Here is a 20379-nt window from a genome sequence, read left to right on the forward strand (position 1 = left end):
ATATTGTTCTTTAGTTTTCTTTTTTTAAATAATGTCTGTCTGGTTTGGGTATTAGGGTATTCTGGCCTCATGGAATGAGTTTGGAAGTTTTCCCTGTGCTTTTATCTTTTATTAATATTAGAACTAACAGATTGGTGCAGACTGAAAAGTATTAGTATAATTTCTTAAATGTTTGGTAGAACATAACTGTGAACACATCTGGGCCTGCTACTTTCTGTTTTGAGAGGTTATTAATTATTGATTCGGCTTCTATAATAGAGACAGGCCTATTCAATTGCCTGTTTCCTTTTGTGTGAGTTTTGGCAGATTGTATTTCTCAAGAAATTGGTTCATTTCATCTAGGTTATCAAATTTTGTGGTAAAGAGCTGTTCATAGCATTCTTTCTTTCTTTTTTTTTTTATTTTTTTTTTTGAGACAGAGTCTCACTCTTTTGCCCATGGTAGAGTGTCATGGCGTCAGCCTAGCTCACAGCAACCTCAAACTCCTGGGCTCAAACAATCCTTCTGCCTCAGGCTCCCAAGTAGTTGGGACTACAGGCATGCACCACCATGCCCGGCTAATTTTTTTTTCCTCTCTATATTTCTAGAGGCCAATTAATTTCTTTCTATTTGTTTGGTAGAGACGGGGGCTCACTCTTGCTCAGGCTGGTTTCGAACTCCTGACTTTGAGCAATCCTGCTGCCAGAGTGCTAGGATTACAGGTGTGAGCCACTGCGCCTGGCCCATAGCATCCTTTTATTATCCTTTTAATGTCCAGTGGACCTGTAGTAATGTTGAATCTTTCATTTCTGATATTAGTGTAATAATATGTGTCTTGTCTCTTATTTTTCTCAGCTTGGCTAGAGGCTTATTGATTTTATCGATCTTTTGAAAGAACAGCTTTTGGTTTCATGATTTTTCTCTTGGTTTCGTATTTTCAATTTCATTAATCTACTTTAATTTTTATTATTCCTTTTCTTTTCTTCTGCTTACTTTGGATTAATTTGATCTTCTTGTTTTAGTTTCCTAAAGAAGAATCTTAGATTATTGATTTTAGATCTTTCTTTTTCTAATATATGCATTCATCGCTATAAATTGTCCTCTAAACAGTGCTGACGCAGTATCTGACAAATTTTGAGAAGTTGTATTTTCACTTTCATTTAATTCAGTCTATTTTCTTGAGATTTATTCCTTGACCCATTGATTATTTTTAAGTGTGTTGTTCAATTTACAAGTATTTGGGGAATTTCCAGCTATCTTTCTGTTACTGATTTCTAGTTTAATTCCATTGTGGTCTGAGGGCAGACATTGTATGATTTCCATTCTTTTAAATTTGGTAATATGTGTTTTATAACCCGTAAAGTGGTCTATGTTCCATGTGTGCTTGATACTAGTGTATATTATGCTGCTGTTAGATGAAGTAGTTTATATATCAGTTATATAATCTAGTTGATTGATGGTATTGTTGAGTGCAGCTATGCCCTTAATGATTTTCTGTTTGCTGTAGCTGCTGTCTACTTTGTCCTTTAGAGCCCTTAGTATAGTAATCATAGATTTAAAAAAAATTATGTTCTGATAATTCTAAGATTCCTGCCATATCTGACTCTTATTTTGATTTTTGCTCAGTTTTTTTCAAACTGTTTTTGCTATTTAGGATGCCTTGAACTTTTTTCTTGGTAGGGAGACATGATGTTTTGGGTAAAAGGAATTACAATAAGTAGACCATTAGTAATGTGGTAAGGTATGTTGGGGCAGAAAACATTCTATAATCTTATGATTAGGTCTTAGTCTTTTAGGCTGGGCCCCTGAACTGTGAACTTCACATTGTGCTTCCTAGTGTGGTGAGTTTTTTTCTCTTTGTTTTTTTTTTTCCATTCTTAGTTGAGATAGGATGGCTGGCGGTAGCCAGAGTTCTGTATTTTCTTCCCCCTATTTGGGATGCTAGAAGGATCTGGAGTTGAATATTTCCATTCTCCTAGGTAGAAGGCTGGAGCTGGCTGGAATTGGGTATTTTTTCCTATCCCAGCTCAGTTGGGCTTTGATAAACCCCAATAGGTTAGGCTCTGTTAAAAACTGTTTTTCCTGAAGGCAGTCCTTGTTAAGAAGAATAGAATGTTCTGGTATATTTCAGAATGGCTATTTTTTCCCCTCCTCCTGCTGGAAGCTTGAGGAAATTTTTCTTGGATCTTCACTATGAAAACCTGGGAGAGCTCCTGGAGATAAACGTCATGGAAGTGTAGGGGACCCAAAGACTGGGATCCCCTTGTCCACATTGAATCTCCAGCAATTTGTTAATTACAGTTCAGATTTTTCCACCCTGCTGCTGGTTCCCATAGATGTTTCTGCCCCTTGGTTTTAACTGTGGTAAATTGTCATTCCCTGTTTCAAACCTGTGTGCATCTCCAGAGTGGGCAATGACAAAATTACATCTGACTGACAGCCATTGCTCTAGGGCTTACAATATACATCTTTAACTTACCCACGATGTAACTTCAAATATTCTGCCACTTTTGCTTCTTTCCTCCTCTCCTTCGTGCTCCTTTAATGCATTTTACTTCTATATATGTTATGGACTTCACGATACATTGATTTTTGTTTGACTTTAAACACTTAATTATCTTTTCATAATATCTTTAATTCATGTTACTTTTTATTCCTTTGGGCAGAACCAAATGCCTCTGACATTTTTATGTGACCTGAAGAATTTTGTAACAGTTTTTATAGTGTAAGTCTACTGAATATAAATTCTTTGAGCTTTTTTTTCTGAAAGGTCTTAATTTCACTTTTATATTGGAAGGGCTTTCACCGGATATGGAATTCTAGGCTGACAGTATTTTAAATATGTCACAGAGTTGTTTTTGGAGTTGTATAGCTTCTGAGGAGAAGCCTGCTGTCATTCTAGTCTTTGCCTTTTTGTATTTAGTATGTTTATTTTTCTGCCTGCTTTTCAGATTTTCTCTTTATCAACAGTTTTCAGAAATTTGATTATGATGTGCATTAGTTTGGTCTTATTTATTGTATTTTTTTGATTGGAGTTCATTGAACAAGGATCTCTGGGCTTATAGTTTTCATGAAATTTGGAAAATTTTTGGCCATTGTTTCTACAAAAATGGTTTTTTTTTTTTGGTCACTCTCCCTTCCCTGGGATTCAAATTACATTTTTGTTAAATTGCTTAATGTTGTCCCATAGGTCAGTTGTGCCTTGCTCTTTCATATTACTGTAGTCTTTTTTCTCTGATCACTTTATTTTGGATAGTTTCAATTTCTGTATGTTCTAGTTAAGATCAGTGATCTTTTCTTCTTCAGTGTCTAAATTGCTATTAATCTCATTCAGTGTGATTTTTGTTTCAGATACTAATATTTAATCTTTAGAAGCTTCATTTTAGATAATATTCATAAGCAAAAGTCCTTCTGTTGGCATTTTGCATTTCCTTTCTGTGTTTAGAAGCAATATTGTAGGTTGTTTTTGCTGACATGTGAAGGGCCTGGTGGTCTTTGGCCCTTGGTTTAAGTCATTGTCTTTCTTGATATCTTGATAAGAATCCTGTGTTGCCTGTATCGCAAATCATTGCTGGGGAACATTAAAACTCTTTTTTGTAGTAGAGGAAGTGATATCCTAAGCAGAAGTGATATGGATTTTGCCTGTCTGTGGCAGCATTTCTTAGGATACGCAACAACTTGGCCATCGATTTTTCGCCCACTGCTTGTGGTTTTGGGACTATTTAGCTGACGAATTCATCACCTACTCCATTCTTGGGTTGTGAATCCATAGATTTGAATTCGGTTGTGAGAGCCAAACATGCAACATGCTGAGTTGGTTGGTTTGTTGCCTGGAAAATTGTTAGGGCAAAATTGATACTTTGATTACGGAGAGAAAGAGGCAGATTTTTAGATTAAAGATGTTTGACTCAAAATAATATGAAAGAATTCTGGCTTGTTCTAAAGGCAAGGATAGAAGGAGATATGTCATGAGAAAGAGAAAGAAGCTCAATCCATAAATAGTAAACTTTGTAGTGGGTGGGAATTATAAGTAGGGTGACTGTAAGTTCTGTTTGCTGAGGAAAGTCCTGTTTTATCCCTGTTGTTCTGGAATAATTATTCACTCTCCAAAGTGTCATAGTTTGTGTGATTTTATATATATATGTGTATATATGTATATATATATATATATATATATATATATATATATAGAGAGAGAGAGAGAGAGAGAGAGAGAGGGAGAGTGAGACATCCTACTTAAAAGAAAGTGTTTAGCGAATACAAGTGTTAATTCCATGGTTATTGGCATTTCCTGAGTGGTGGATTCACTGTTTACTTTGTATTTTAAATAGTGTATAGTATACTGACTAATAAATGTTTTTTTTTTAATTTTTGATATTTTTCCTATAGATGATCTCAATGCCACCCACCAACACTGTGTTTTGGCTGGTTCACAACCTCGGTTTAGTTCCACCCACCGAGTGGCAGAGGTAAGTGTAAATAAAAATGTGATTCACACCTAATTGGATGTGACAGAAGTGGTTGAACGAGCAATTTATCATAGAGCTTTGGAAGAGTGTTTGATCGGAAAATTGCTTCCATGTAACTTGACTTTAGTCTCTGTTTACTTGCGTTTTTAACTTTGGGTTGTGTTGGATACAGTTTTAAAAAGTGTATTCACAGCATGGGATGAGTATATTTTGCTTCTTGGGGTTATGTTTCTTGGAGAAGGAAAATGCCATTGGCAAGTTAGATAGTTAGAGATTTCTTTAGGGGGATGTGTCTGTCAAGGTTAGGGGCAGGAGATGGCCAGAAGGGAATGGGTGGATTCGTGTGCCTGTGCATCTGCTAGCTGTGGCTGCATTCAGATGGTTGAGAATTTACATTTTCCTTAACTTTTTGGTCAGACTTCTGTTCATGTGAATGTAAATTAAGGAGAAAGTTATAGTGGTGCCAAGGAGTTTCTGAGCTTTCCAGCTGTATTCATAGCATAGATTTTATTGCTAAATTCTGCTACCACTTACAGTGGCTGCTGGTCAGACAAGTTCAGAATGGAAAATTTAAAATGAGAAAAACTCATATTAGTCATCCTGGGGTCCCATTGCTCAGTTAAGAAAGGTTCCAGAGAGCAAGTGAATCATCATGAAAGGGATTACCTGTTGACCTCCCACCTAAGCTTGTTATCCGTGCTTTGCTTCATAGCTTGACCTTTCATGGAACCACAGGGGACAAGTGTGAGAAAATTGGGTAGGAATGATACAGAAAAGTAGCAGGGGCCGGGCGCGGTGGCTCACGCCTGTAATCCTAGCACTTTGGGAGGCCGAGGCGGGCGGATTGCTCAAGGTCAGGAGTTCGAAACCAGCCTGAGCGAGACCCCGTCTCTACCAAAAATAGAAATAAATTAATTGACCAACTAAAAATATATATACAAAAAAAAATTAGCCGGGCATGGTGGCGCATGCCTGTAGTCCCAGCTACTCGGGAGGCTGAGGCAGTAGGATCGCTGAGCCCCGGAGATTGAGGTTGCTGTGAGCCAGGCTGACGCCACGGCACTCACTCTAGCCTGGGCAACAAAGTGAGACTCTGTCTCAAAAAAAAAAAAAAAAAAAAAAAAGAAAAGTAGCAGGGAAGCACAAGCAGAGGGTCTTTCAGTCTCAAGACCATGTGACTCTATACGGCAATGTCGTGTCTTTTGGTGATTAAATAGCTTTACTAGTGGACCACTCATATTGCTATGTGACAGAGAGGGAATGAGTAACTATTTAAACCAGATGCCAGCAAACCCGTCATGCATTCCTGCTTCCCTTTCTCCCCTTTCTTCTCATGTCCATTCACTTGTTTAAATATTTGAGTTCCTGTTGTGTGTCCAGCATGGTAGGCCTGGGAGGTGGAGCCATCACCATGTTCAGTGCCTTTGTTGAACTTACATTTTAGTTGGGGAGACAAATTTTAAATAAACACAGAAATAATTATCTTCAAGGCCATAAAGAGGTTCTGTTAAGAAGTAGGAAAGGAAGGGAGAAAGGAAGGAAGGAAAAAAGAAAGGAAGGAAGAAAGGAAAGGAAGAGAGGGACTGAGGGAGGGAAAGTAAGAAGGGAAGGAAGAAAGAGAAAGAAGGAAGGGAAGGGAAAGAAGGAAGGAAAAGAGGAAGGAACATTTATGGAGCTTCTAATATGTACCTTGTATTGTACAGAAAGATTTCATTTCCCTGGTTATAGGCATCTTTTTTTCTAGCTATAAACGTCCCAAGAATCTTATTCTCATACATCTCTTGAGTATGTGGCCACTTAAGTGTATCTTTCTTACATCTTTCCTAATCTAACCTGGAAGAGTAGATAAGCTCATTAGTGCTGTGATCAGAAGGCTGGTAATGATAAATAAATGATTAACAAAAAGTTTGGGGAAATATGTTCTATGGGGATACCAATCAATATCAAATTCATAGGGTTCTTACAAGGATTAAATTAGTTAATACATGTAAGTCTTTTAGAACAGTGATGGGCATACATTCAAAGAATGTTAGCTACTAATACTACTATTAAATTACTGTTACTGTGGATACTCCTAATGTGACGATCTTTTCCTTTTATTCTGATGAAAAACTAATGGGAGATAGGAACAACTACAGCTCTTTGTATGGAAGGTTATTCTTTCTCCATTTATATACTAGAGTATACATAATAAAGCAAGAAATATTAAATCATTAGCAAGTCTTAATTATAAGAATTGCTATTCATTGAACACTGCTGTTCAGAAGAAGAGATTTCAGTTTGTTCATTCATTCATCAAACTTTTGTTCATGTTCAAGCTAGGCCGTTGTGAGCAGGAATGGTTGATATGTTCAGTGTCTTCAAGATGCTTACCATCTATAAGTATAGTGTATTATAGAATAGAAAGTGTCAAATAGCATAAAGCTTCATGGGTGAGGCGAAGTATGTATTAGCTTTTCATGACAGGTAAGATAAAGGGATTGAACAGGTATTAGGGATTTTAGGACAGCTAATGGGATGAACCAGGACTGAGGTGGAAATCTCGTGATTGGGATGGGATGGCAGTGCTTGGGGAATATTGACTGGCTGTACTTTGAGCGCATCCTAGGGTGCCAAAGGGAATGTTGGCTGTCAAGGCTGATTCCTGCATGGGACCAGATTGTGAAAGATCTCGGATATCAGATTAAGTGTTTGAACTTAAGTTGGTTGGCACTTGTGGACTATTGATTATTTTTTATCTTGGTAGTGACATATTGAGATAACTTTAAGAAGATGAAAATGATATTGGCATCACTTAAATCTATCAGGGTCTGAACTAAGGTACCGGCAGGAGGCAAAAAGAAGAAAATCTCATGAATAATGTAAGAGACAGTGTAAAACCTGGCAACTGACTGATTGACTTGGAGAGAGGAATGTAATAATGAGTTAATGAATGAATGAACTAACTCTTTATTGGATGCTTTCCATGTGCCAGGCTCTAGAATGACTCTTGAGTTTCAAGTCTGGATGATTCAGGGATGACATTACCATTAGTAGAAATAGGGAGTCTAAGACATTAGGGGAAGAGAGTAATTAGTTCAGTTTTGAACAGGCTGGGTTGGAGCTGCCAAGTGAACAAGTCCAACAGACAAATGGGAATATGGGAATGAAACATGTGAGAGAGCAGGAAACTTCTTGCCCCCTGCCTCCTGCAGTAAACACACACACATAAAAGCACCCAAAGGGAGCACTTTGGAGTGTAGTTTGACAAGCACCCTCCTGGCCTAGGTGGACCAATTTCACAGTCATTAGAGCAGCATTGATTTCAAAATAACCTGAGGCTTAGCTTTCTCTGTTTATTCATAGTAGTGTTTGTGTCTTCTAATTTTTAGGCCAAATTTAAAGCACTAATTAACTTTAAATAAAGGGATGAATATGTACAGTGATTCTGTCAGGAGGAAAACATTACCCCAAATCCATGATTTTTATATTTTGGTGTGAATGATGTGAATACCTTGCAGGAGTTGGCAAACTGTGGCTTGCAGGCCAGCTGGCTGTTTTTGTAAATAAAGTTTTATTGGAACACAGCCCACCATTTGTTTCCATATTGTGTATGGCTGCTTTGGAGCTATGTGGGAGAATTGAGTAGTTACAACATAGACCTTATGGCCTGGAATGGCCTAAAATATTTATTGTTTGGACTTTTAAGAAACAGTTTGCTGACCTGTGTTATAGATGATCCTGGGTAAGCAGGCCTTAAAAATCACCTTAAAATTAAAAGTAAATTTTCAAAAATTACTATCTTAAGGTCACTTGTTATTTCTGCCAAAATATTTCTACCAAAGTAAAAAATACTGGTATTCAGTGCTGACAGAGTTATAGTAAAACTGGTACAATTCATATACTTCTGCTAGTTCTTCTGATTGGCCAACTTTTTATAAAGCTATATGGGAATATGTATAAAGCACCATAAAAATCATCTTTGATCTCATAGCACTATTTTTAGGAATCAAACCCAGGAAATAATTAAATAGAAATGTGTATATAAAGATGTTTATCTAGCATGATCAGTAGTAGTGAAAGTTGGGCAGAACCTTAATACCTTTATAGTATGTGACCGTTTAATTAGATTGTTGACTATGACCTTAATTAGCAACCATTTTCAATGGCTGTCTTGAATATTTATGTACAAACAGTGAAAAATAGCATATACATTGATATGTATACAGTGATTACAACTGGGTGTAGACAAAGAATCACATGCAGTAAAAAGATAAAAATAGGCTAAGATAGTAGGAGTATGTTTTCATCTTATTTAAAAATTTTTTTATTTCATCTTATTGTTTTCAATAGTAGAAGAAGCAAAAGATTTTTTCCTTCAACACTGAAGTTACATTATTGTTTTCTTTAATAGAAGAGGGGAAGAAATTCATGCAACTTTATATGTCTCGCTTATTTTACAAATGTCCTCTCCTTCATACAGTATTAGCATTACTTATCTTATATGTGCCAAACAAAATGACTTGTTATTTTCTGCCTATTCACAATATGTAGGAAACAGGTTATACTAAGGTTATGATGTTTTGAAATTCATTTTAGTTAATCAGAGAAGAAATTTATTCGGTCTTTTGGTTGTACATTACTGAATTACGTCTGATGCCTCTTGACCTTTATTTGATTTTAGTTTTTTCTAGTTTTTTCTTAGGATTCTATGCAGAATGTCTTTTTTAAATTCAAGTTTTACATATAATTACTTTTTGAATAGATAGTTACTCAAATGGCTTAAAATTAAAAAAATATATATCTTAAGGGAATACAGGTAAAGTCTCATTCTTCTCAAGCCAACTAGCTTCTCCTCGCCAGAAGCAACCAGTATTATCATAGAATGGGACAAAGTATTTGCAAATCATATATCTCCTAAAGTAATTGTATCTAGAATATTCAAAGAATTCTTACAACTAAATAATTAAAAAGATAAATAATCCAGTTTAAGGTGGCAAAGGATCTGAATTAACATGCCCTTAAAGAACGTATACAAATGGCTAATAATATGCACATGAAAAATGGTCAACATCATTAGCCACTAGGAAGCTGCAAATCAAAAGCATGATGAGATACCACTTCACACACACTAGGATGGATAAAATCAAGTAGACAGTAACAAGTGTTGGTGAGGATGTGCAGAAAGTGGAACCCTCATGTACTGCTGGAGGGAATATACAGTGGTACAGCCACTTTGGGAAACAGTCTGGTACTTCTTCAGAAGTTTAAATGCATAGTCACTGTATGATTCTATGACACAATTCCATGCTTAGGTATATATACCCAAGAATGATGGAAATTTATACATGAATATTCATGATAGCTTGATTCATAATAACCAAAAAGTAGAAACAACCCAAAGGTTAACCACTTAATGAATAGATAAACAAAATGTGGCATATCTATACGATTGAATATTATTTGGTATTAAAAGGGAAGGAAGGACTGATATATGCCATAACACAGCTAAATTTTGAAACCATGGTAAGTGGAAGAAACTGGTTACAAAGATCACATATTGAGTGATTTGATTTATATGAAATGTCCAGAATAGGCCCATCTAAGGACATAGAAAGTAGATTAGTATTTGCCTAGGGCTGAAATGTTTGTGGAAATGGGAGGGGGTGACTGCTAAATGGCACAGGGTTTCTTTTCGGGGTGATAAAAATGTTCTAAAATTAAGTGTAGTGATGGTTACACAACTGTGATTATCTAAACAACATTGAGTAGTATGCTTAAAATGGTTGAATTTTATGATATGTGAATTATATCTCAATAAAACTGTTACCCCCCCACCAAAAAAAACCAACCAAAACAAAACCCAAATTAGGTCCAAATCAAAGAAAACACTATATAGCCAGAAAAAAAAATTCCACTGTCTCCCTTGCCTTTTCTTTGGGGGCGGCAGGAGTGTGGGGGGTGTGTGGGGGTGGGCTCAAGTATGGTTACAAGTTCATTTAACTGGTTTCCTATTGTTGGGAAATATAAGTTGTTTCCAATCTTTAGCTATAATAAATGACAACGTAATTGATAACCTCTTGTGTAGCTCACTTTATACTTGGGAAAGTGAAGGTCCAAGTAAGAACTTTCTAGACAGACTGACATTTTAAAGAGATATTGTAGAGGTAACTGTGGGACAGAAGTGAGTGGTGATTCACCCCCATTCTTTGGTTTTTTTTGCAGCAAATTGGAGCTGCCTACCCTTGTGTTCCCAGCACTCTGGGATCTTCATGGTAAAATACACATTAGTCAAGCTTCTGTTTATTGGCACAGAAACTGTTTTTTCCCAGGCTTGCTGATGTTGTATAAGATGGCAGTAAATGTGCAAAGAATTTTTATACCAGAGGATTAGCCTTCAAGGTTATGTCCAAGGGGTCAGTTTAAATTATAAATATTAAAATAAAAATATTTTAGGGATACATTTCCCTCCTTAGGTCTAAAGCATATTTATAGCTTGCTTTTTATCATTCTAGGAAATCATTTCTTTATCAAAACAAACGGATGCACAGTCCATCTGCATCCTCTTCTTTTTTGACATACGATCATTTAAAAAAAGGAGTTTGTCCATTTGACCTCAGTTTTGCTCCCACAGGCTCAGAGAGGGATGAACTGGTTGTGTCCTTGCTGATGCACAGCTACTAAGTTATGCCTTTGAGCATGCCTGGATGGCCGGGCCACATATTTTCCATTATTTGAAGGATTTCTTCTGCCAAGGTCTGCACTGCCTAGTGTGTGCTTTTTGCAGAAAAGGGAAATGAGTTCTTTTCTTGTATTTATAACTTCACCCCACCCCTCCACCCCCACTTGCCATTACTATTCTATTTAGTATGCTTTTCATACCAATTCTACAGTCTGGTTACCTTTCTTCCCCATTGCTAGTCTGAGGGTACCAGATATAAAGTCAGTGTCTTTGACTTATTGGTTAACTAGTTATTTATCCAATGATTATTTAAGTTTCTTCTACATGTGAGACTCAGTTCTAGATGCTGTAGCATATGTAAACAATATGTGCAAAAATAGGACCTTAGCCTCAAGAAAGCCTACTTGAGATATGAGGCCCACATAAGAAAAGAAAACCAGCAAACTGAGTGGCCCAAATGAGGCCAAGCTGGCAGCACAGAGCCCAGTGGGCAGGCTACTGTAGTAATTCTTGAGTTAAGGAGAATAGGCTGAGCTGTGGCAGCAACAGGTGAATGCATAGCAAGGGGCAGATGCAACCCTCCTAGGAAGCATGGCATGATAAACTTGGATTTTGCCCATAATCTTGATGGATGGTTCTGTCTCAACAGTGCTCAACGGGAACCTTGGATTACATCTTACAACGCTGCCAGTTGGCTCTGCAGAATGTCCGTGACGATGTGGACAATGGTGACGTCTCTTTGAAATCCTTCGAGCCTGCAGTTTTGAAACAAGGAGAAGAAATTCACAATGAGGTGAGGCCTCTCAAGAACTGTGAAGGGTCTCAGATCCTACCCTACTTGCACACTAACGAGTTAATCTGCCACAGTATACTGGTATTAGACATGAGACTGCTAGGTTAGAGGTGAAGGAAAGGTTACTACTTGCAACAATAGCAGTAGCCGGAGTATCAGCATTTTTATGTTAGTTCTCTGTCTTAGTCCATTCAGGCTGCTATAACAGAAAGCATAGATTGGGTAGCTTCTAAGCAACAGAAATTCATCCTTACGGTTCTGGAGGCTGGCAAGTCCAAGATCAAGTTACCAGCAGGTTGGGTGTCTGGTGAGGGCTGTTTCCTGATTCATAGATGGCACCTTCTCGCTCTGTCCTTATGTGGTGCAAGAGGCAGACAGGATCCCTCAGGGCTCTTTTATAAGGACACTAAGCTCATTTATGAGGGCAGAGCTTTCATGATCTATTACCTCCCAAAGGCCTCACCTCTTAATACCATCACCTTGGCTGTTAGGATTTCAATATATGAATTTAGAAGGGACATAAACTTTCAAACCATAACATTTGTGAAGCCTCTATTTCTATAGGGTGATGCAAAGTAGGCCAGATAACATGTACACACAGAGGAGTTGCATTATAGGAGGGGAAACTTGAGCTACAGGAACCTGTATCTTTTTAAGTGGATAGTAAGCATGCCTGGCCTTCACGCCAGGTTAAAAACACTCTCTTTATCTTGTAAGTCTACACACAAATCTGCCCTTTGTTCTGAAGGAATAAACTGTCTCGGTCTACAAAGGCTGTTTGCTATATAAACATCCTTGCAATGACAGTCTGACACACAGGGAAGTCAGTGCTTGGTCACAAGACCTGCAGAAACACAAGAGACTCATGAAGAATCGTTTTCCATCAAGAACTGATGGGAACTGAAGGTGGGCCCTAGGAGCAAGTGTCAATGCAGTGCTTTTTGTTTATAAAATAAGTTGCAATCTCATAGTCTGTGAGATCAGCAAGTTTGGATTTCATGCATCAGTGTTTTACAAACTTTACTATTCCTATTAATACCCTTTCAATATTTGCTTTATTTTTGGATAACATACATCGCTAGCTATTTAATATTTTTCTTCAAGTCAAGTCATTTTTTACATATATAGATTTCTTTAAAAAGGAAACCTTTTATTGCCCCTTTAAGTGGAAATCCAGTATCATGATCCAAAAGAAAAAGTAACCAGAAAAATATATCCAATGAAAACAGGGCAAGGATATTACATTCCAGCAGATATTCTTGTCTGGAGGGGGCTCTGAGCCTAAAGTCTCCTTTCCTTGTGTTAAGAAGGGAGATTAGTGGTAATGGTTTCACAGCTTCATAAATTTTCTAAAGATCATTGAACCTTGCACTTAAAATGTGTGAATTTTATGGTGGGTAAATTATAACTGAAAAAAAAAAAAGCTGTTAAAAGGAAAAAAGAGACTAACAAGTGTTAGAAAACTATTGAAGATTGTCACCAATATGAAACTTTCTTTTTGATATAATTAGAATGATTGATGGAGATTTTGAATGCAAAAATGTTCTCCTTACCGAGGCTGGGTGCGATGGCTCACGCCTGTAATCTGAGTACTATAGGAGGCCAAGGGTTGGGGAGATCGCTTGAGGACAGGAGTTCGAGACCAGTCTGGGCAACGTAGCGAGACTTTGTCTCCACAAAAAGTAAGAAAAGTTAGCTGAACATGATGGCATGCATCTGTAGTCCCAGCTACTTAGGAAGCTAAGGTGAGAGGATCATTTGAGCCCAGGAGTTTGAGGCTGCAGTGAGCTCTAATCATGCCACTACACTCTAACCTGAGTGACAGAGCAAGACCTCGTCTCTAAATAAATAAATTAGATAGATATATAGATAAATTATATATAAAATAATTACTGAGCCTGTGCCATGTGCTTTTCTGGGTTGTTTTAGGATATATAGGTAAATAAAATAGACATTCTAGGACAGGGAGATGATGATAAATAATGAACATAAGATGTTGTTAAATGAGATAATATGTTAGAAGTCGCTGAGTGCTACAGAAAAAACAAACAGAGCAAGGTAATGGAAATTGGGAGAACTAGAGAGCATGCCCATTGAGAAGACGTTTTTTGAGCAGGGACTTGGAGATGAGACAGCGAGCCACATGGCTGTCTGGAGGAGAGCGTTTCAGGCAGAAGGAACAACAGCTACAAAGGCCGTGAGGTAGGAGAATGCCTGGTGTTCGTGGAATGACTCAGGGACAGCATTATTTGAGTGGAGGCGGCGAGACTGAGAGTTGCAGAAGAGGTTCCAGAGATAGTAGTACTGGGAGACTGGGGGCCCCTGTGAGGACAAGGACTTCCTTTTTACTCCGAGGGAAATGGAGAGCCATTGAAGGATTTTGAGCAAAGCAGAAAAAATATCTGCTCCCACAGTGACATATAATATCTTTTTAATGTCTTTAAAAGATATTTAATATCTTCTGAGCTGCTGCACACTTTGTGAAACATTGCCATAATCTCCAGAACCGAAGACAAAGAAATTCTGCCTTTCAGGGAATAGTATCCACTTCTAAAATTAAGCTATGAGTCTGACGTTCTTCCCTTCATTGTGCCTGATAAGTGTCCCATTTTCTTTCTCATTACTCCCTCCTGGTGACACTGCTGATAGCTAGAATTTTAGGAAAGATGTGCATTTATGGGCCTGATGACCTCACTGAATTAGACCTGATAGCAAAATTATGTTCTTCTCCATTAATATAGAAATTCTGGGAATTTAGTTATTTCCTTCTCTAAAACCCTCTCAATTTTAGGGGTCAAGCTAGCAGAATGGCTGCTTTCTTTAACATACTTATGGGCTGTTATATTTTCCCATCCTTTCTGGTCTTCTCCTGAGACTGTGATGTTTTGTTATCATCAGTGGATAGAGGAAATCTATAAAATCACACTGTTTATCTAACAGTAGAATGTTGTCATCTAAATCTATCTGCTTCAGAAAGTGGCTGCCCACTTTTGACATTGTATATGTTGGGGAGGTGGGGCAGAGTCAGAAACCTTACACCCGTGAGGCTAGCCTGGGGTTGAATGGAGGGAGTGATCTTCAATCTAAGTAGCGTGTGTGCCAGTCTTCACCGTACCCCCCAGTCTTCAGTTCTTCAAGGTCATCTCCTTACTTTAAGAATTAATTCCATATGTCAGGGCACATAGTCAGAGATTGTTCTTTTGCTGTACACGTTGGGCTGGGATTAAGCACTTGCACACTCACACTCTCCTTTGTTCTATTGTTAAATGCAAGCACACATGTCCACGATAGCTCCCAACTTTTTTGTTGTTTGCTTTCCGCTTTCTTCAAGGCCATGTGTCTTTGCTGGACTAATTATAGGATGAAGCCCTGGGTTTCACATGCTGCAGGGTTTCAGGCTGTGTGGGTTTTAAGTGTTTTGTTTTCCTTGCCTAGGATGGTTTCTAACTAAGCAATGTGGGAACTTTCAGCATAGGAACTGAGTACCTCTTGGAGGTATGTTTTCCAGTTAAGATGCTTCTGAAAGATTTTCGTTCAAGTATAAGCAGAATCTTCCTCTATGTTATTAAATGGTTTATTTTTCTTCTTAAAAATATTAAAATGTAGAATTCAGTCTTTTCACTTAGTAAATTTCCCCTGGAAGAATGTACTGTTCAGTAGCATTGTTTGGTTCTCATTTTCTTCTGATCAGACCTTAATCTTCCTTATAACTGCTGTGAATGGGCCTTCACGGTTATCTCTTTATAGACAGAGCATCTCTCCCTGGTCTAATTTCTTTCTCGGGAAAATAACTCATTGCAGTTATTATAGTCAGACATTAAATTAACCCCATGATGCGTGTTCACACATCTCATGAGGGAACTGATTGACTGACCTGGGACCAATCAAGAGCCTAAACAAACTTGGCAGAGGAAAAGTAGGTGACATTTGCTTACCTGTAGGAATGATAGAAATACAGCTATATGGTGATATAGTGGCTCAGAAAATAATTTTGAAATCATATTAGCTTTTTTCTCTAATGCCTAGGTGCAGATAGATGGGTAGATTCTATTTCTTCCTCCCCCTTATACTTTTTCTAGGTATTTTGGGGAGAAAAGATTCTCTTGATTGATCCCTTTTTTGACTGTCCCATGGGGAAGGCAGATATGGGTAAGAGGGTTATAGAGATGGTTTTCTGGGTCACAGCTATGAACCTAAAGCAATTGTGAATGTGTTTTCATTTTCTCTGAAGATTCAGAAGGTGGTTCAAGATCCTGCAGGGCCTCTAAGCTGTCAGTATGCCATCTGGATGCCTATAGGCATTAACTTCCTTTATATTATCATTGTTGAAAAGATTGGATAATAGTAAATTTTTATTAAGTGCGTGGTTGAAATCAGGAAGTTTCCTTTGAAAGCGTAATGAAGACTCAGAGAACCTTGAGAGAGGTCCTGCGGGTTGTCTCCCTGCTGTTCATGTCATAGGGATATATATCACCTGTGGAATGTTCTTTGGCATCAAATCAACATTTGTGCTCCTGATGGCTTGTTTCTTTATGTCTGCTCTGGTAGCTGTGAGCCTCCTTGGAGGGCCTACAACTCCGGAGAAGAGAGGAAGACCCTACTGCTGTCATGGTTAGAACTTTACCAGTCACTCAGTATGGTCAGGCTTTGATTTTTTTTTTTTTTTTTAATCCTTAATGTAATAGGGCTTCCATTCCAAGTCCTGATCCTTTGCTCTCTTTGATTTTTGTGCAATGTCCATGCTGCAGCTTTCCTTCCTAATCCCCAGAGTTTAGGGGGGAAATAATTTTTTTTACCCCAAACTCTGAATCAAGCAGCTGGAGATATTTTTTGCTTCCTTAATTAATTTTGAGAAAAGAGCCAACCACTTTTCTTGGCAGTGGGAGAAGTGATGAAGTTGGCATTTGATTAAAATCCTATAATATTTTTTATCTACATCATTGACATGAAAAAGTCAGGCCATGGAATCAAATAGAATGCATGTCCATGGATTTGATGTCCACCAAGATTGTATCTCATGGGCAGTACTTCAACTCATGAATAAACACTCAGTTGGGAGTAGGTCCTCAGTGTCGAACTTTTCTGACTGGCATTAGTGGCAAGAGGTGAGCAGGAGTTGACATGGGCATTACAACTTTTCCTGGTCAGAAAATTTTATGTGATTGTGAGATGCTTTAGGACAGTAAGTTTGAAGCCTTGTAGTCTTGTTTGGTTTGTATTCTTAGCATCTAGCAAGTGCCTGACATATAGTAAGCAGTTTATTATTAACTCATCACAAAACTATGTGGTTATTATATATTAATAATTCTCCCTATTTTATAGGTGACAGATGGATGACTTAACTATTCTGTATTAGAACCTACTTTTTTTGAGATAAGGTCACATTCTGTCACCCAGGCTAAAGTGTAGTGGTGTCATGATAGCTCACTGCAACCTCAAATTCCTAGGCTCAAGTGATCCTCTTGCCTCAACCTTCTGAGTAGCTGGGACTACGGGTGCATTTTATCACACCCAGCTACTTTTTCTATTTTTTGTAGAGACAGGGTCTTGCTCTTGCTCAGGCTGGTCTTGAACTCCTGGCCTCAAGCAATCTTCCTGCAGTGGCCTCCCGAAGTGCTAGGATTACAGGTGTGAACCACCTCATCCGGCCAGAACTCATTTTTGAACTGAATCCAGAGCCCTTATTCTTAACCATTACCAACTATCTGCCTCAAAAGATAGTTAGGCAGATGAAGGCATTATTTATTAAAAGGGACATGGCTCTTTCTTTGCTCTCATGTCCAGTAGCAGAGTCACCAGATATGTCCTTTTCCTTGCTTCCGAGTTTTAATTTCCTAAAATCCAGATTCTCTTGTATCCTGATAAGTTGAATGAACTAATTACATGTGGTAATTTATTTTATTTCCTGGGATACTAGGTTGCCAAGGCTTATACATTTTGTCCTCTTGAATGGAAATAACCAGTCCAAATACTGGAAGACCTTTTAAAACCTTTTCAACCCTACTATCGCTAAAATAGTCCTTGATGATTTGTTGACAGGCTATTCCTATAGTGTGAACAAATTTCATGTGCAATCCATGAAAAAGAGCTCATTTTTTTCCTTGTAATAAATATGTTGTTAACCCTGTATCTTTACAGAAGTTGAACTATACTTGTATTCATTTTCCTTTCAAAGTACTCAAGTTTATGTCTCTTAACTACTGTCTTTTAATACCACAGATAAGGTTTAGCAACTGTTGTTTTTTTTTTTTTTTTTTTTTTTTTTTTTTTTTTTTGCTGTTTGTTCATTCTTTTTTTTTTTTTTTTTTTTTTTTTTTTTTTTTTTAAAGTGATTTTTTTTTTTTTTTTATTTTGGCATATTATGGGGGTACAGATTTTAAGGTTTCAATAAATGCCCATTCCCCCCCTCCCCCCAAAAGTCTGAGTCTCCATCATGACCATCCCCCAGATGGTGCACATCTCACTCACTATGTATGTATATACCCGCCCCCCTCCCCCCTCCCACCTGCCCAATACCCTATTACTGTAGCACCTATGTGTCTACTTAGGTGCTACTCAGTTAATACCAGTTTGCTGGAGAATATATCTGGTGCTTGTTTTTCCATTCTTGGGATACTTCACTTAGTAGTATGGGTTCCAGCTCTAACCAGGAAAATATAAGGTGTGCTATATCACCATTGTTTCTTAGAGCTGAATAGTACTCCATGGTGGACATATACCACATTTTATTAATCCATTCTTGGATTGATGGGCACTTGGGCTGTTTCCACAGCCTTGCAATTATGAATTGTGCTGCTATAAACATTCGAGTGCAGGTGTCTTTTTTGTAGAGTGTCACTGGATCATTTGGGTAGATGCCCAGCAATGGGATTGCTGGATCAAATGGTAGATTCACTTGTATCGCTTTAAGGTATCTCCATATTGCTTTCCACAGAGGTTGAACTAGTTTGCAGTCCCACCAGCAGTGTAGGAGTGTTCCTCTCTCTCCGCAACCACGCCAGCATTTATTGTTTGGAGATTTTTTGATAAAGGCCATTCTCACTGGGGTTAAGTGATATCTCATTGTGGTTTTGATTTGCATTTCCCTGATGATTAGAGATGTTGAGCATTTCTTCATATGTTTGTTGGCCATTCTTCTGTCTTCTTTAGAAAAATTTCTGTTCAAGTCCTTTGCCCACTTTTTAATGGGGTTATTTGATTTTTTCTTCCTAATTTTCGTGAGTTCTAAGTATATTCTAGTTATCAGTCCCTTATCGGATGCATAGGATGCAAAAATTTTCTCCCATTCTGTAGGCTGTCTGTTTACTTTCATGACTATTTCTTTGGCTGTGCAGAAGCTTTGTAGTTTGATCATGTCCCATTTATTTATTTTTGTTGCTGCTGTGATTGCCTTTGGGGACTTCTTCATAAACTCTTTGCCCAGGCCGATGTCTAGGAGAGTGTTTCCAACTTTTTCCTCTAGAGTTCTAATAGTTTCATATCTTAGGTTTAAGTCTGTTATCCAGCGTGAGTTGGTTTTTGTGAGAGGTGAAAGGTGTGGGTCCTGTTTTAGCCTTCTACAGGTGGCTATCCAGTTTTCCCAGCACCATTTATTGAAGAGGGATTCTTTTCCCCAGCGTATGTTTTTGTCTGCTTTGTCAAAGATGAGATGGCTATATGAGGATGGTTTTATATCAGGATTCTCACATCTGTTCCACTGGTCAATATTTCTGTTTTTGTGCCAATACCATATTGTTTTAATTACTACAGCTTTGTAGTATAGTTTGATATCTGGCATATTAATGCCTCCCATTTTGTTTTTGTTGCCTAGAATTGCTCTTGATATTCGGGGTCTTCTTTGGTTCCATACGAAGCGTAAAATTATTTTTTCTATATCTGTGAAGAATGCTGATGGGATTTTAATAGGTATTGCATTGAATCTGTAGATCAGTTTGGGTAGTATAGACATTTTGATGATATTGAGTCTGCCGATCCACGAGCATGGTATGGATTTCCATCTGTTTACATCCTCTGCTATTTCCTTCCTCAGTGTTTCATAGTTCTCCCTGTAGAGGTCTTTTACCTCTTTGGTTAAATATATTCCTAGGTACTTTAATTTCTTTGTTGCTATTGTGAAGGGAATTGAGTCTTTGATTTGGTTCTCAATTAGATTGTTGTTGGCGTATATGAATGCCTCTGATTTCTGTGTATTAATTTTGTATCCTGAGACTTTACTAAATTCATTGATCAGTTCCAGGAGTTTCTTGGTTGAATCCTTGGGGTTTTCTAGATACAATATCATATCATCAGCAAACAGTGAAAGTTTGATCTCTTCTGCCCCTATTTGGATACCTTTGATTCCATTTTCCTGTCTGATTGCTGTAGCCAAGACTTCCAGCACTATGTTGAACAGAAGTGGAGATAGTGGGCAGCCTTGTCTGGTTCCAGTTCTAAGTGGGAATGATTTCAATCTTTCCCCATTCAGTATGATGTTGGCT

General features: G+C 37.9%; 1 protein-coding gene across 2 annotated transcripts in view; it reads left to right on the forward strand.

Moving 5' to 3' along the window:
• The window catches only part of FTO (FTO alpha-ketoglutarate dependent dioxygenase), a 365665-nt gene that overhangs the window by 139418 nt on the left and 205868 nt on the right, over positions 1-20379 (forward strand). For both annotated transcript variants that reach the window (XM_012772616.2, XM_075995647.1), the window contains exons 5-6: positions 4369-4448; positions 11759-11902. In XM_012772616.2, the coding sequence (XP_012628070.1) occupies positions 4369-4448; positions 11759-11902 (224 nt within the window). The remainder of the gene's footprint in view (positions 1-4368; positions 4449-11758; positions 11903-20379) is intronic.

This window comes from Microcebus murinus, chromosome 20 (assembly GCF_040939455.1).
Source record: "Microcebus murinus isolate Inina chromosome 20, M.murinus_Inina_mat1.0, whole genome shotgun sequence".
In the NCBI taxonomy this organism is placed as follows: Eukaryota; Metazoa; Chordata; class Mammalia; order Primates; family Cheirogaleidae; genus Microcebus; species Microcebus murinus.